This window comes from Puma concolor, chromosome C2, assembly GCF_028749965.1.
Source record: "Puma concolor isolate L17-30 chromosome C2, mPumCon1.1.hap2, whole genome shotgun sequence".
NCBI classification, from domain to species: Eukaryota; Metazoa; Chordata; class Mammalia; order Carnivora; family Felidae; genus Puma; species Puma concolor.
In genome coordinates, this window is record NC_141675.1 from 46,013,796 (window position 1) to 46,026,666 (window position 12,871).

At 41.0% G+C, this 12,871-nt stretch overlaps 2 protein-coding genes across 5 annotated transcripts in view; one reads left to right on the forward strand and one right to left on the reverse strand.

Annotated features, from left to right (window-relative positions):
• MED12L (mediator complex subunit 12L) overlaps positions 1-12,871 on the forward strand; it is a 340,943-nt gene that overhangs the window by 127,904 nt on the left and 200,168 nt on the right. The gene's annotated exons all lie outside the window — the stretch shown is intronic.
• Positions 234-12,871, reverse strand: part of P2RY14 (purinergic receptor P2Y14) — a 64,763-nt gene continuing 52,125 nt past the window's right edge. For 3 of the 4 annotated variants that reach the window (XM_086674528.1, XM_086674529.1, XM_086674527.1), the window contains 2 exons: positions 6,394-6,517; positions 234-2,395 (listed from right to left, as the gene is read on the reverse strand). In XM_086674528.1, the coding sequence (XP_086530654.1) occupies positions 1,350-2,372 (1,023 nt within the window). In that variant the 5' untranslated portion in view covers positions 2,373-2,395; positions 6,394-6,517 and the 3' untranslated portion in view covers positions 234-1,349. Of the gene's footprint in view, positions 2,396-2,488; positions 2,587-6,393; positions 6,518-12,871 lie in introns of all 4 variants that reach the window. The other variant, XM_086674530.1, reaches the window with a different exon arrangement.

Below are 12,871 nucleotides of genomic sequence, written 5' to 3' on the forward strand. Positions count from 1 at the left end.
GCTCCAGGCTCTGAGCTGTCATCACAGAGCCCGACGCGGGGCTTGAACTTATGAACTGTGAGATCATGACCTGAGCCAAAGTCAGACGCTTAACCGACTGAGCTGCCCAGGTGCCCCTGTCTTCCTTTCTTCATGTGTAATTGAGCATATTAAAGAAACCACCCATGTCTTGACTGTGAAATAATTTGGCATTGTTTTTCATACCTTAGGTTTTAAGGAAAAAATCCTGATACTATTGAAAATATTTTTATTAGTACGTATACAGTAAAGCAAAAAAGTATATATACATGGCTTACAAAAATGTTTGAGAATAACATTTGGAAGATGGCCTGGATGTCTTCTAGGCAGTTAAGAGCAGAGAAAGAATTTAGTTTTGGTAACTCACAAGCCAGCAACCATATCCCTTATCTACATACTTTAAATCCATCTCCTTTTCAGAAAATGTCACAAATTTTCATTTTATGTGTAATTTCTCACTCAAAATTACAAATTTTAGATTTTCCTTTTTTTCAAGTCCAGTTGCTTTCAAAGAAAACTGTTTACCCTGTCCCTCGATGTATGTGTGTATGTGCATGCTGTGTGTGTGTGTGTTTGTGTGTTTGTCCTGGGCATCATTTTTTTTTTCCTCCATAGCATTCGATAGGGAAAGTTGCTGGCAACATATACCAATAGCCAGTTTCCTTCAATAGAGTCCACTTAAAAATATTTTAACACCAGAAATGCATGCTCAAGACGTAGCTTAATAAGTCTTGATACAAAACATTCAGAATGTATCTTATTATCATCTTCAAAATGTTATCAAAGTGTTACATTTTGTTTTTACTGCAAAGAACAGAATTTATATCAACTTCCCTTTGAAATGCTAGGAGATAAATCAGTAGGGAATTTCCTAAGTGAAATCAGAGAAAATTTGACTTTTTCACTCCAAACAGGTCTCCAGTTCTTTATCAAACTCTGCCTGCTTTTAGGCTGGTCTTTAGTAACCCTGGTGAAAAAAAACCACATAAGTTAAATTCTTGTCTTTAGAGAAGGAACACGCCCCAGTGAATTGTCTTGATTGCTTCCTATTTTCTTTATGGTATTTAAACTTCTACATTAACTGACGAGACGAGTGATTATACATTGAAAACTTGTGTTTTGATGGAATAAAATTGAACAATGCATGTATTACTTTTTTCTTTGCTGTTACAAAAGCAGGGGAACTTATATTTTGTTTTTATTATTATACTAAATTGAATAGTAATGCATAGAGATGATACTTAGTTGCATGGACATGTTTCTTTTGTATTCGTATGTAACTGAAGATTGCAAAATATGTACATGGATTCTTTTTGAAAGGAGGTGGGAATTCACAGAGTGTCTGTGCTTTCATGCATTGTATTTCCTCTTTTGGTTTTAGAAGTTTCTGAGTCAGACTGAGCTTTTAATGGGATGTGCAGTTTCTTACATAAGATTTCTCTAAACGGCTGGCATAGAAAGAAATAAATAATAGGGTCTAGGCATACATTTGCAGCTGACAGTACTAGAGTGAATTCTTTTACGTAGAGCAAAATTTCTTTTGACCGGCAGCTGTAATGAGCTTCTGTCTGGCTCTGCGTGTAGGGGATTCTGGCAATGTGGTAAGGCACAAAACAGACAAAAAATACGAACATGATGCTGAATATATTGCGGCTAGATTTCTTCTTGACCGAAATGGAATTCCTTCTGGATTTCAGGTGGGACTTAAAGATTTTCCTCGTGATAGCAGTGTAGAAAACGACCAACAAAAGAAACACAATCCAGAAGATGCCCACAAAGATGTAGTTTGATGCCTTGTGCCACTTAAGTCCCAGTTCGTTTTTAAGCTCTACACATTTTATATGCGTAGCCTTCCCATACCTCGCTTTCTGGTTGGTCAGGATAATGTTGGGGACAGCCAGAAGGAGCATGAGCACCCACACCGTGACTGACAGAAGTTTGCTGTAATTTACTGAATGGATGAAAGAAGTCAAAAGAGGCTTTACAATTTTATAATACCTGTCAAAGCTGATGAGCCCAAAGAACACGATGCTGACATACATGTTGACGTAGAACAGTACAGCTGAGACCCTGCACACGAACACGTTTATCTGCCAGGGTCCCAGGCCCGAATCCCCAAGAATCTTGAAGGGAAAAGTCAGGCTCATCAGAAAGTCAGCCACAACAATGTTCTTGAGATAGACGATGAAACTCTTGGAGCTGGACACGTAAAAGAATATCCATGCAGAGACACCATTGAGCAGGATCCCCGCGACAAAGACCGCCAAGTATAGCACGGGAATGATACTCTGAGTTATGAGGGTGTTCCGGGAGCAGGCCTCGTTCGGAGGTTGTGTGGTGGTGGAATTTATCATTCTGTAACTTCTGCAGGGGAGGCCTGGAAAGCAATGTGAAGTAGTCACTCAGAAGGGACTTACAGCATCTAATAAATAATTTGGCAAATAATAAAGGCCAGTGGATATAGTCAAACCTGTTGTGTTCTTGAAATTAAGTGTTAGCTCTGCATCAGACACGCCTTCCTCGTTCCCTCCTTCCCTTCTTCTCTACTTTCCTTTTAGAAAGGGAAGACTAGAGTATACAGATGACAGGAAAGAAAAATGGGAGAAGCAGGACAGTCTGAGAACTGTAGGTAATGGGATCAACGTTCCCCCAAAATGGTAAAAGTTCCTTTTAAAACTCCAAAGTTCGAGAAAGTACTCATTTAAATAATGGCTCAAAAAATAACAAAACTGAGGCGCCTGGACGGTTGAGTAGGATAAGCATCCAGCTTTGGCCCAGGTCATGATCTTTTTGAGCCCCGCATCGGGCTCTGTGCTGATGGCTCAGAGCCTGGAGCCTGCTTTGGATTCTGTGCCTCCCTCTCTCTTTGCTCCTCCCCGACTTGCATTCTGTCTCTGTCTCTCTCCCTCTCCTTCTCTCTTAAAAGTAAATAAACATTAAAAAAATTAAAGTAACAAAACTGTAAAGACAGAATGTTTCATTTTTTTCCTTTACTTCCTCCCCTCCCCTCCCCTCCCCTCCCCTCCCCCCCTCCCCTCCCCTCCCCTCCCCTCCCCTCCCCTCCCCTCCCCCCCTCCCCTCCCCTCCCCTCCCCTCCCCTCCCCCCCTCCCCTCCCCTCCCCTCCCCTCCCCTCCCCCCCCTCCCCTCCCCTCCCCCCCCTCCCCTCCCCTCCCCTCCCCTCCCCCCCTCCCCTCCCCTCCCCTCCCCCCCCTCCCCTCCCCTCCCCTCCTTACACACCCTGCATGGAACCCAACATGGGGCTTGAACTCCAAATTTTTGTGCGATCAAAAATTCCAAAAAAAAAAAAAATGCCGAGTCCATTCTACATATGTATCAACATCCTGCTGGAAACTGTTCTGTGGTCATTCTTTGGCCTCAGGATAAAGTCCTAACTCTTTAATGCTGACCAACTGAAGTCCCTTCTTGGTCTCACCTCGGCTTCCTCCACCCTCAGCCGTGAGTTCCATGATTTCTTTGACCTTCCCTTTGCACAACCTTTCATTTCTGTGGAAAACCTTTTTGCTACCTTCTTGGCATGTTAACTTCTCTTCATCCCTGCAGCTAGGCTTGGATGTCACTGTCTTTAGAAAATGTTGTCTTCCTGTGCTTTGGTCAGAGTGGGTTATACTCCTTTTGTATGTGTGCTCCTAGCTCTGTGCCTTTCTCCCATCTCAACACTGATTTCTCCATCTGTTTCTTTCTTCTGTTATGGTAAGCCCCTTCATAGGGAGATCGTATTATTTTTTTTACCATTGTGTTCCTAGCATTATATTTAGGATATTAGATAGTTAAAATACTTGTGAAATAAAAGAACATGCAATCTGGGAATTGAAGACATGAATCCCTACTCTTAAGAAATGTACAGGTAGTCAGGGATCGTGGGAAAGAATGATTGTGGAGGATGATGGGTCCCTTGAGATCAGAGAATGTATCTTGTTCATCTTTGTATTCCTGGAGCCAAGTACAGTGTTTCAAACACAGTGAGTAAAGAGTGTTGTCAGTAAAATTAAGGAAGTATGAGAAAGTCAAATTTGGAAATGTGGAATATGAAATTCAGTCACATTCCAAATAAAACAGTCGTATATGCAAACTTTGTGTACTACTTCTCACACAAGAACACCTTGCTTCTGTGTGCTCTTACTTCATGCATGCCACCCTTGGCTCTGATCATAATAGTTTGTAGTTCTATGCTTCCTGTCAGTCTTCTGTAGCCTGTTTTGAATTTTAGATGGTAAGCAAAGGGGCCACATTTTCTATTTTTAAATGTCCACTGTGGCAAGGAGTTTGTCTACTAAATAGTTTGTCTTGTCTCCTGATAGCCTGATGCCATGGGTCCAGAACTGTGTTCTTAGAATCCTGAATGTGTTGAGAATCTGAGCATATTATGCCCTTGTGTTGTACATCATTGTCTCCCTGCACCCCTTGTCACTTCGAGGTTGATGGAAGAGTATGACTGACCCAGATAGACTTCTAGAGCAAGGAAGCCTTCTGAAAGGGAGTGAATACTTAAGACTTGCTTGGGTCTTTCCTTGCAGACACCTTCTTCCTATTCTGGCCTGTTTTGAAGGAATCACAGGTAAGAGTCTTTGTTTTAGGATGGAAAGATTTGACATGTGATGGTTGGGGAAAAACACTATCACTGTTGCCTGCATTGTTACTAGTTAGACACAGTAGAGACAAAGGGACACTCCACATGAGTAATGAGCCGAAAGTAAACCCAAGATAATCTAAGCTCTTAAATATTTTTCTTTAGCAATAGTGTTTTTCTTAGGGCATTGTGTTCTCCAGCTGAATGTTTTACTGTTTTTGGTCTCAGCCAGGCTTCTGTACAGTGATAGATTGAAAGATGTGTGAAAATAGAACTATCTGAGGCATCTACAGGAAGTGAGGACAATTACATGCTGAGCCCAAAACATAGGAATATGTGTTGGATGAAAACAGGACAAGATCATAACAGGGACCTGTATCAATTTGACCTTTTAACATCTGTCCAATCTCCTCTCCTTCTCTTTAGTGTAGAGATGATTTAGTGTGTTGATGATGGGACCTACCAAAACTTCAAATCATTTCATAAATGGAGGAAATACTCATATATAGATGATGATTTTATACAATGATGCAAAAGTAAGAACCAAGTGAATCAAAAAGAAGACAAAGAATGTCTTGGTGTAGCCCACCTACTCTTCCTTTCCTGTCCCAGGCTCTTGGAAGGTTCACTATTTCTAAGCAGCTTGTTGCAGCCTGTTAAAGATGAGAGATATGCAAAGGAAGAACAAGGGGGAAAGGATGGTGATTAGCCAAGAAGTGGGTGCTCTAGTGAGCCAGTTTGTGGAGGTGCAGCCAGCCTTGTGCCTGGCTGGAGTTACTTTTGAGTTTTATCTCGAATTTCTGTACTGAAAGCTTCAAGAACGTAAGCACTGCTCCCTAAATTCTTGAGACTACGTTGAAGAAAGATTTCTATATGTGGTAGAACTTTTCAAAAAGGGACGCTTAAGAGTATGTCTTCAGCTTCTCGTAGGTAAGGCTCTTCCCTGGCTCACAAATCCAGGTAAAGGACCATGAAATGGAATGATATGTTTTAGTTTTATATCCTCACATGGGTCTTTGGTAACATAATTAAAGAACATGGAGGAATGGGATTTATGAGACCAAAAGATAGCTATTAATGTGTAATAATAGCACATGAATTGCTTTTTCTCCATTTTTCTGCACAGCTAGAATGTCAAGTGCCACAAATTCATTCTAATTTAAAGTGAGTGCCCTTGGGGGCGCCTGGGTGGCGCAGTCGGTTAAGCGTCCGACTTCAGCCAGGTCACGATCTCGCGGTCCGTGAGTTCGAGCCCCGCGTCGGGCTCTGGGCTGATGGCTCGGAGCCTGGAGCCTGTTTCCGATTCTGTGTCTCCCTCTCTCTCTGCCCCTCCCCCGTTCATGCTCTGTCTCTCTCTGTCCCAAAAATAAATAAAAAAAAAAAAAACAAAAAAAAACGTTGAAAAAAAAAAAATAAATAAAGTGAGTGCCCTTGTTCCTTAGTGCAATGTAGGGTCTGAGGATTGTGGTACTTTAAGTATTTTCAAAGTGCAGAGAATTACCTTTAACCTTTGGGCTCTCTCTTTGGGCAGAATTTAGTCAGTACAGGCCATACAAAGCAATGCTCACTCCAGAAACATGCACCTTAATAAAAACATGCTTAATTGGCCTGAGGTTCATTACTCCTCTATTGTGTACCTATACACCTCGACCCATATCTCTCTTACATATGGACCACCCTTCCAATTATGTGCCATAATTCTTCTTTTTCTGGAGAAGAGGAATTATTCATAATTTGTGTGAAATTAATAAACTTGTGGATAATACTAGAGAATTTTTTCAGTTACCTTAAAATTCTTTTTGGCGTGGTGGGGGCGCTGGTAGAATAGGAGGCTTCCTGTCAATGAAGCAGTGTAGTCCAGTGTGTGCTTGTCATCTTGAAGTGGCCAAGGTGTTCCTTCCCTAATGATCCTGTATGGTGAGAGAAAAATGGAGAATTAATTGAGTGAATACCAAAGTGTTTTTATTAGAGAAGTACGTATGGTAGCAATGTACTTTTTAAAATTCAGCTTGGATAATTACGAAATATTACAACATGTGTATTTCTTGTGCTGTATAGGTCTTGGTTGTCAGTGTTGACAAATATTGGTATGAACTTTTGGGGAAAACTTACTCTTGAGAGTGTTGGATAGACAGTGTTCTTAGTTACTGGTTACCCCCCCGCTTCCCCCGCCCATGGACACAGATGCTCAAATCAGTTCATCAGATTCCTGAAGGTAATAATTGATTATTTTAGCTGGGATATCAAGGCAGTATTTTCTTTGTTCTTTCCTTTCCTTTTTCCTTCCTTCCTTCCTTCCTTCCTTCCTTCCTTCCTTCCTTCCTTCCTTCCTTCCTTCCTTCCTTCCTTTTTCTTTCACCTTTGCACTACTGATACTTTGGCCAGATAATTATCTGTTGTGAAGTATTGTCTTCTGCATTGTAGGGTGTTTAGTGCCTTCCCTGGTTTCTATTTACCAGATGCCAGTGACACTGTCCCCCCCCCCACCCCAAGGTCGCAACAAAAATGTCTCCAGACATTGCCAGTGTCCTGGGAGACCCAGTATGCCCTGGTTGAATAGCTACTGGTCTAATGAGACTGATGTGTGGACTTTGCAGATGTAACACCTGAAAGCCGTGTTGTCCAATAGGCCGAGAATAAGTTTGGCAGCATGGTGGTTAGATTTGGTTCCTCCTTGGTCTGTGTTAGCACCGTCCTGATTTCTCTAAACAAGTACCTCTCAAACTCAAGTGTACGTGCGTGTCATTTGGAGATCATGCTAAAGTGAAGGCTCCGATTCCGTAGGTCTGAGGTTGGGTGTGATGCTGATGCTGCTAGGACAGTGATTTCTCTTTGAGGAGCAGACACTTTTGAGAGCCCTGTACGTAGCAGACATTTAGTAAATATTTGGTGAGGAGGGTTACAAATTTGGTTTTCTTGGCTGTAGTTGGGACTCTAGATAGGAAAAAAGTTGATTTTAGGTAACCCTGAAACCTAAGATCTTCTTCGAGTTTATCTCTTACAGATTTCGTCACAAATAATCTGATCCTATATAGTCTCCTGGAAATTTAAATAGCTATTTTATAGAAATCTATTTGAGAACAATGATAAAGAGCACCTTATATTTATCTCGAATGTCCCTAAAAGGTCGTGAAGCTTCCTTTAGAAGCAAAACAGAAATTAAGCTCTGTGGAGTCATATTGTATGTGATCCATGGCCTGGTTGGGAATGATACATTCTTTTTTTGTTTGTTTTTTTTGAACATTTAAAAAAATGTTTGCTTATTTAGTTTGTGAGAGGGAGAGAGAATCCCATGCAGGCTCTGTGTGGTGAGCTTAGAGCCCCGGGAATGATATATTCACACGTGAGGACAAGGCTTACTCCTGAGGAGGGTTGGAGGAGCAAGGGAGGGCTCAGGGTAGTTGCGGTTTAGCTGTGTTCATGGTATTTCATCTCTTAAACTCGGAAACAACATAGTTACATATTACTATCCATTAACGCTGGGCAGCTGGGCGCACTGGTGTCACCAACATTGGTTGGCGTATTTTTATTTTTGTATATTTAAAATATCTTATTGTTAGAAAATGTATATGGAGAATGGATTGCTTTCAAATTACTGTTTTATCAGCACGTGCTTACTCACCTATGAGGCACATCATCCTTGTCTTATTTGTTCGATTCTTACCAAGTAACAATCTGATTATTTCCTTCCCCCTCCTTCCTGTCCAACATCAAGAGATTGAAACCCAGAGTGTCCCACATATTTTCCTATGACAAAAATTTTGTTTTCTCAATGATGCCTATGTCAATAGAAATAATATAGATGCGTGTAATCATTGTGTACATTTCTAAACTTACTAAAGCCATTTTCTTACGACTGCAGCTTTTATCTCCTTTGCCATAATGTGTAACTCCTTTTCCCCGCACCTTTTTGGTGCCAGTATGTCGTATCCTAGATGGTTTCCAAAGACGTTAGAGTGGGTTGAATAGAAAGGGGATTTATGAATGTCTGCGTATTCAGTCTTGCAGTCATGTTTTGTAGGTTTTGTGTTATTAAATACTTTGTAAGATATTTTGTATTTAAAAAATATTTTCAATTCGATTGTATTCTGTCATCAGGCTTCTGGCCTTTCTTATTGCATGGTTGGTTGGATATTTTCGAATGTCTTCCACCTTGATTCTGGTCCTGCTTCTCTCTCCAACATTGGATAATTGTTGACTCCTAGGGATGGGTAAACAGTGTCCTCTGTTTCTAGGTCTTAGATGTGTTTGGGAGGACATCATTATAAGCATGCCAGTTTATTTCATAGAAGTTACTGTTTTTCCTCTGTAACTGACTGTCCCCCACCTTCTCAGAAACCCATTTATTTCCTTCCTTCCTCCCTCCCTCCCTCCCTCCCCCTCCCCCCCTCCCCTCGCCTTCCCTCGCTTCCCCTTCCCTCCCCTCCCCTTCTCTTTCCTTCCTTTCTTTCCTTTCTTTTTAATGTTTGTTTATATTTGAGAGGGAGGGAGGGAGAGAGACAGAGACAGAGAGAGAGAGAGAGAGAGAGAACAAGCAGGGGAGGGGCAGAGAGAGGGGGACAGAGGATCAGAAGTGGGTTCTCGCTGACAGCAGAGAACCCTATGCGGGGCTTGAATTTGCAAACTGAAAGATCATGAGCTGAGCTGAAGTTGGATGCTTAACTGACTGAGCTACCCAGGCAACCCAGAAACCCATTTTCTATTGGGCTCTCTGTCAGACTCTAACAGTAGTTGTCCCACCCTTTTGCTCTCCCCATGCCTCTTTCTGGCCTGTGCTCTCTCTAGGCTCAGCCAGTGGGAATCTCACTTTATTCTTCACCCGAAAGTATGAACCTCCCTTGTGGTTTTTTTTATGTCACTAAAGATTTAATGTTCGACACTTACCAACCTTCTCATAGGCTGCCAGAGATCTCATCTCTAAGTTTATTGTTCTTTTGTCAGTTGTCTTATATCCTGACCTCTCTACAGTAGTTAATGGTATTGATTTTCTCCTTGTTGAAATCTTTTCTTCTTAAGGTACATTGTAGCCTTGGGCTCCTGTGTATTCCCAGTGGTCCTTCCTTTGCAATAGTTCTTCCTTTGCCAAGACCTTTTATTTATGTGCTCACTAAATCCATCAGACCGTATTTGCCAGGCACTGTGGAGATATATCCGCCACAGGGAACTCTCAGAAATGTCCCAGCCTAGGGTGTGGGGGCCTGAGCAGAGTGGTGCTTCAGGATACAACAAGGGGTTATTCCTGAAGGAGGAGGCACAAGAACAGAGTGAGCAGTGAGCAACTCTCACCTTCAGGAATGGTGGTATCAAGGCAACCTTCTTGGATCAAGTGATAATAAAGGTTGATAAATCGCTTGACTTTAGCCAGTCACAGAAGGAGAGGGGGAGAGTTTTAGGCAGAGAGAGCTACTAGATAGATGCACAAGGTACATGAGACAATAGCATAGTTGGGGGAGGGGGTGGCTAGGAGATATGGCTTGCCCAAATCGGTTAACGTAATAGAGCCTTGTCAGTGAGTTACTATCATTGCCATTTTGCAAATGAGGAAAATGATGCTTAAAATGGTTCATTAATTCATCAAAGGTGATTTGGGTAGCTAACATGGGGCCAGACAGTATTCTAACGTGTGTCTGTTCTCCGCTATACTTGAGTGAATGTGGGGGCTCCATGTTTTGTGGTATTTGAGCATGAGCATGTGTACAGCCCTTCAGCATTTCTCTGAAGTCTTGTCTTCTTTTTCTTAATTGAAGTATAGTTGATACACAATGTTGCATTAGTTTCAGGTATACAACATGATGATTCAGCATCTATGTTATGCTGTGCTGGCTCAAAGTGTAGCTACCATCTGTCACCATAGAATACTATTACGATATTATTAACTATATTCCCTATGCTGTACCTTTCCTCCTCATGAATTCTGCATTCCGTACCTGGAATTCGGTACCTCCCACTCCCCTTCACCTATTTTGCTCATCCCCTCATGGTGCTCTCCTTTGGTAGCCATACCTCTTTGTATTTATGGATCTGTCTCCTTTTTTGGTATGTTTTTATTATTAATACTTTTACCAGTCCACGTACAAGTGAAATGCTATGGTATTTATCTTTCTCTAACTTACTTCGCTTAGCATAGTAGCCACTAGGTTCATACGTGTTGTCACAAATGGCAAGATCTCATTTTTTTTTATGGCTGAGTACACACAAACGCCACATCTTTACCCATTCATTGTTCAGTAGACACTTGTGTTGCTTCCATATCTTGGCTATTGTAACAATGCTGCAGTAAACATGGCGGGGGGGGGGGGGGCATGTATCTTTCCAGATAAGTGTTTTTATTTTCTTTGGTTAAATACCCAGTAGTGGAATTACTGGATCATACGGTATTTCTATTTTTAAATTTTGAGCAGCCTCCAAAAAATTTTCCCCAGTGGCAGCTTACATTCCACAGTACAAATTCACATTCCTACCTGTAGTACACAAGGGTTTCTTTTTTCCCACGTCCTCTCTAACACTTGTTATTTCTTTTCGACACTACCCATTCTGACAGGTGTAAGGTGATAACTCATTGTGCTTTTGATTTGCATTTCCCTGATGATGAGTGATGTTGAGCATCTTTTCATGTATCTGTTGGCCATCTGTATGTCGTCTTTGGAAAAATCCTCTGCCCATTTTTTAATTAAATTATTTTGTTTTGGTTTTGAATTGTATACATCTTCTATCATACTGGATATTAACCCCTTTTGGATATATCATTTGCAGATATCTCCTCCTGTTCAGTAGGTTGCCTTTTCATTTTTCTGATGGTTTCATTTCCTGTGTGAAAGCTTTTTGTTTTGGTGTAGTCCTGGTAATTGACTGTTGCTTTTGCTTCCCTTGACTGAGGAGACGTATCTAGAAACATTTTGCTAAGGCTGATATCCAAGAGATTATTGCCTATGTTTTCTTTTAGGACTTTAATGGTTTCAGGTTTCATGTTTAGGTGTCATTTTGACTTTAATTTTATGTGTGGTATAAGAAAGTGTTCCAGTTTCATTTTTCTGCATGTAGCTGTCCAGTGTTCCCAGCACCATTTATTGATGAGACCTCCCCGGCCCCCCCCCCCCCCCATATATTCTTGCCTCCTTTGTCATACATAGATTAATTGACCACAAAAGTGTGGGTTTATTTCTGGGCTCTCTATTCTGTTCCATTGATCTATAATGTCTCTTTTGTGTGTGTGTCAGGACCATAATGTTTTGATTATTATAGCTTTGTAGCCTATCTTGAAATTTGGGATTGTGTTACCTCCAACTATGTTTTTCTTTCTCAAGATTGCTTTGGCTATTCAGGATCTTTTGAGATTCCATACAAATTTTAGCATTGTTCTACTTTTGTGAAAAACGCTATTTGCATTTTGATAGGGATTATATTGAATGTGTAGTTTGCTATGTGTAATGTGGACATTTAACAATATCGTTCCATTCCTTGAGCATGGTATACCTTTCCATTTGTGTTATCTTTGATTTCTTCCATCAGTGTTTTACAGTTTTCAGTGTACAAGTCTCTCACTTCCTTGGTGGAATTTATTCCTGGGTATTTTTTCTTTTTGGTGCAATTGTAAATAGAACTGTTTTCTTAATTTCTCCTTCTTCTACTTCATTATTCGTGTATAGGAGTACAATAGATATCTGCATGTTAATTTTTTACTCTGCAACTTTACCGAATTCATTTATTCTCATATGTATTTGTGTGTGTGTGTGTGTGTGTGTGTGTGTGTGTGTGTGTGTGTGTGTGTATTTTGGTGGAATCTTTGGGGTTTTCTATGTATAGCATCACATCATCTGCCAATAGTGACAGTTTTGCTACTTCTTTACCAAATTGAATGTCTTTTAATTCTTTTTCTTGTCCAGTTGCTCTGGCTAACACGTCCAGTACTATATTGAATAAAAGTGGTGAGAGAGTCATCCTTGTCTTGTTCCTGACCTTAGGGGAAGAACGTTAATTTTTTTCTCATTGATTATGATGTTAGGTGTGGGTTTCTGGAATCTTGTCTGTTTTTTTTTTTTTAATTTATTTATTTATTGAGATAGAATGAGAGGGGAGAGGGACAGAGAGAGACAGAGACAGAATCTGAAGCAGGCTCCAGGCTCTGAGCTGTCAGCACAGAGCCTGACGTGGAGTTTGAACTCACAAACCGTGAGATCATGACTTGAGCTGAAGTGAGATTCTCAAGTGACTGAGCCACCCAGACACCCCAGGAGTCTTGTCTTTAGGAATCACTCAGCCAGCAT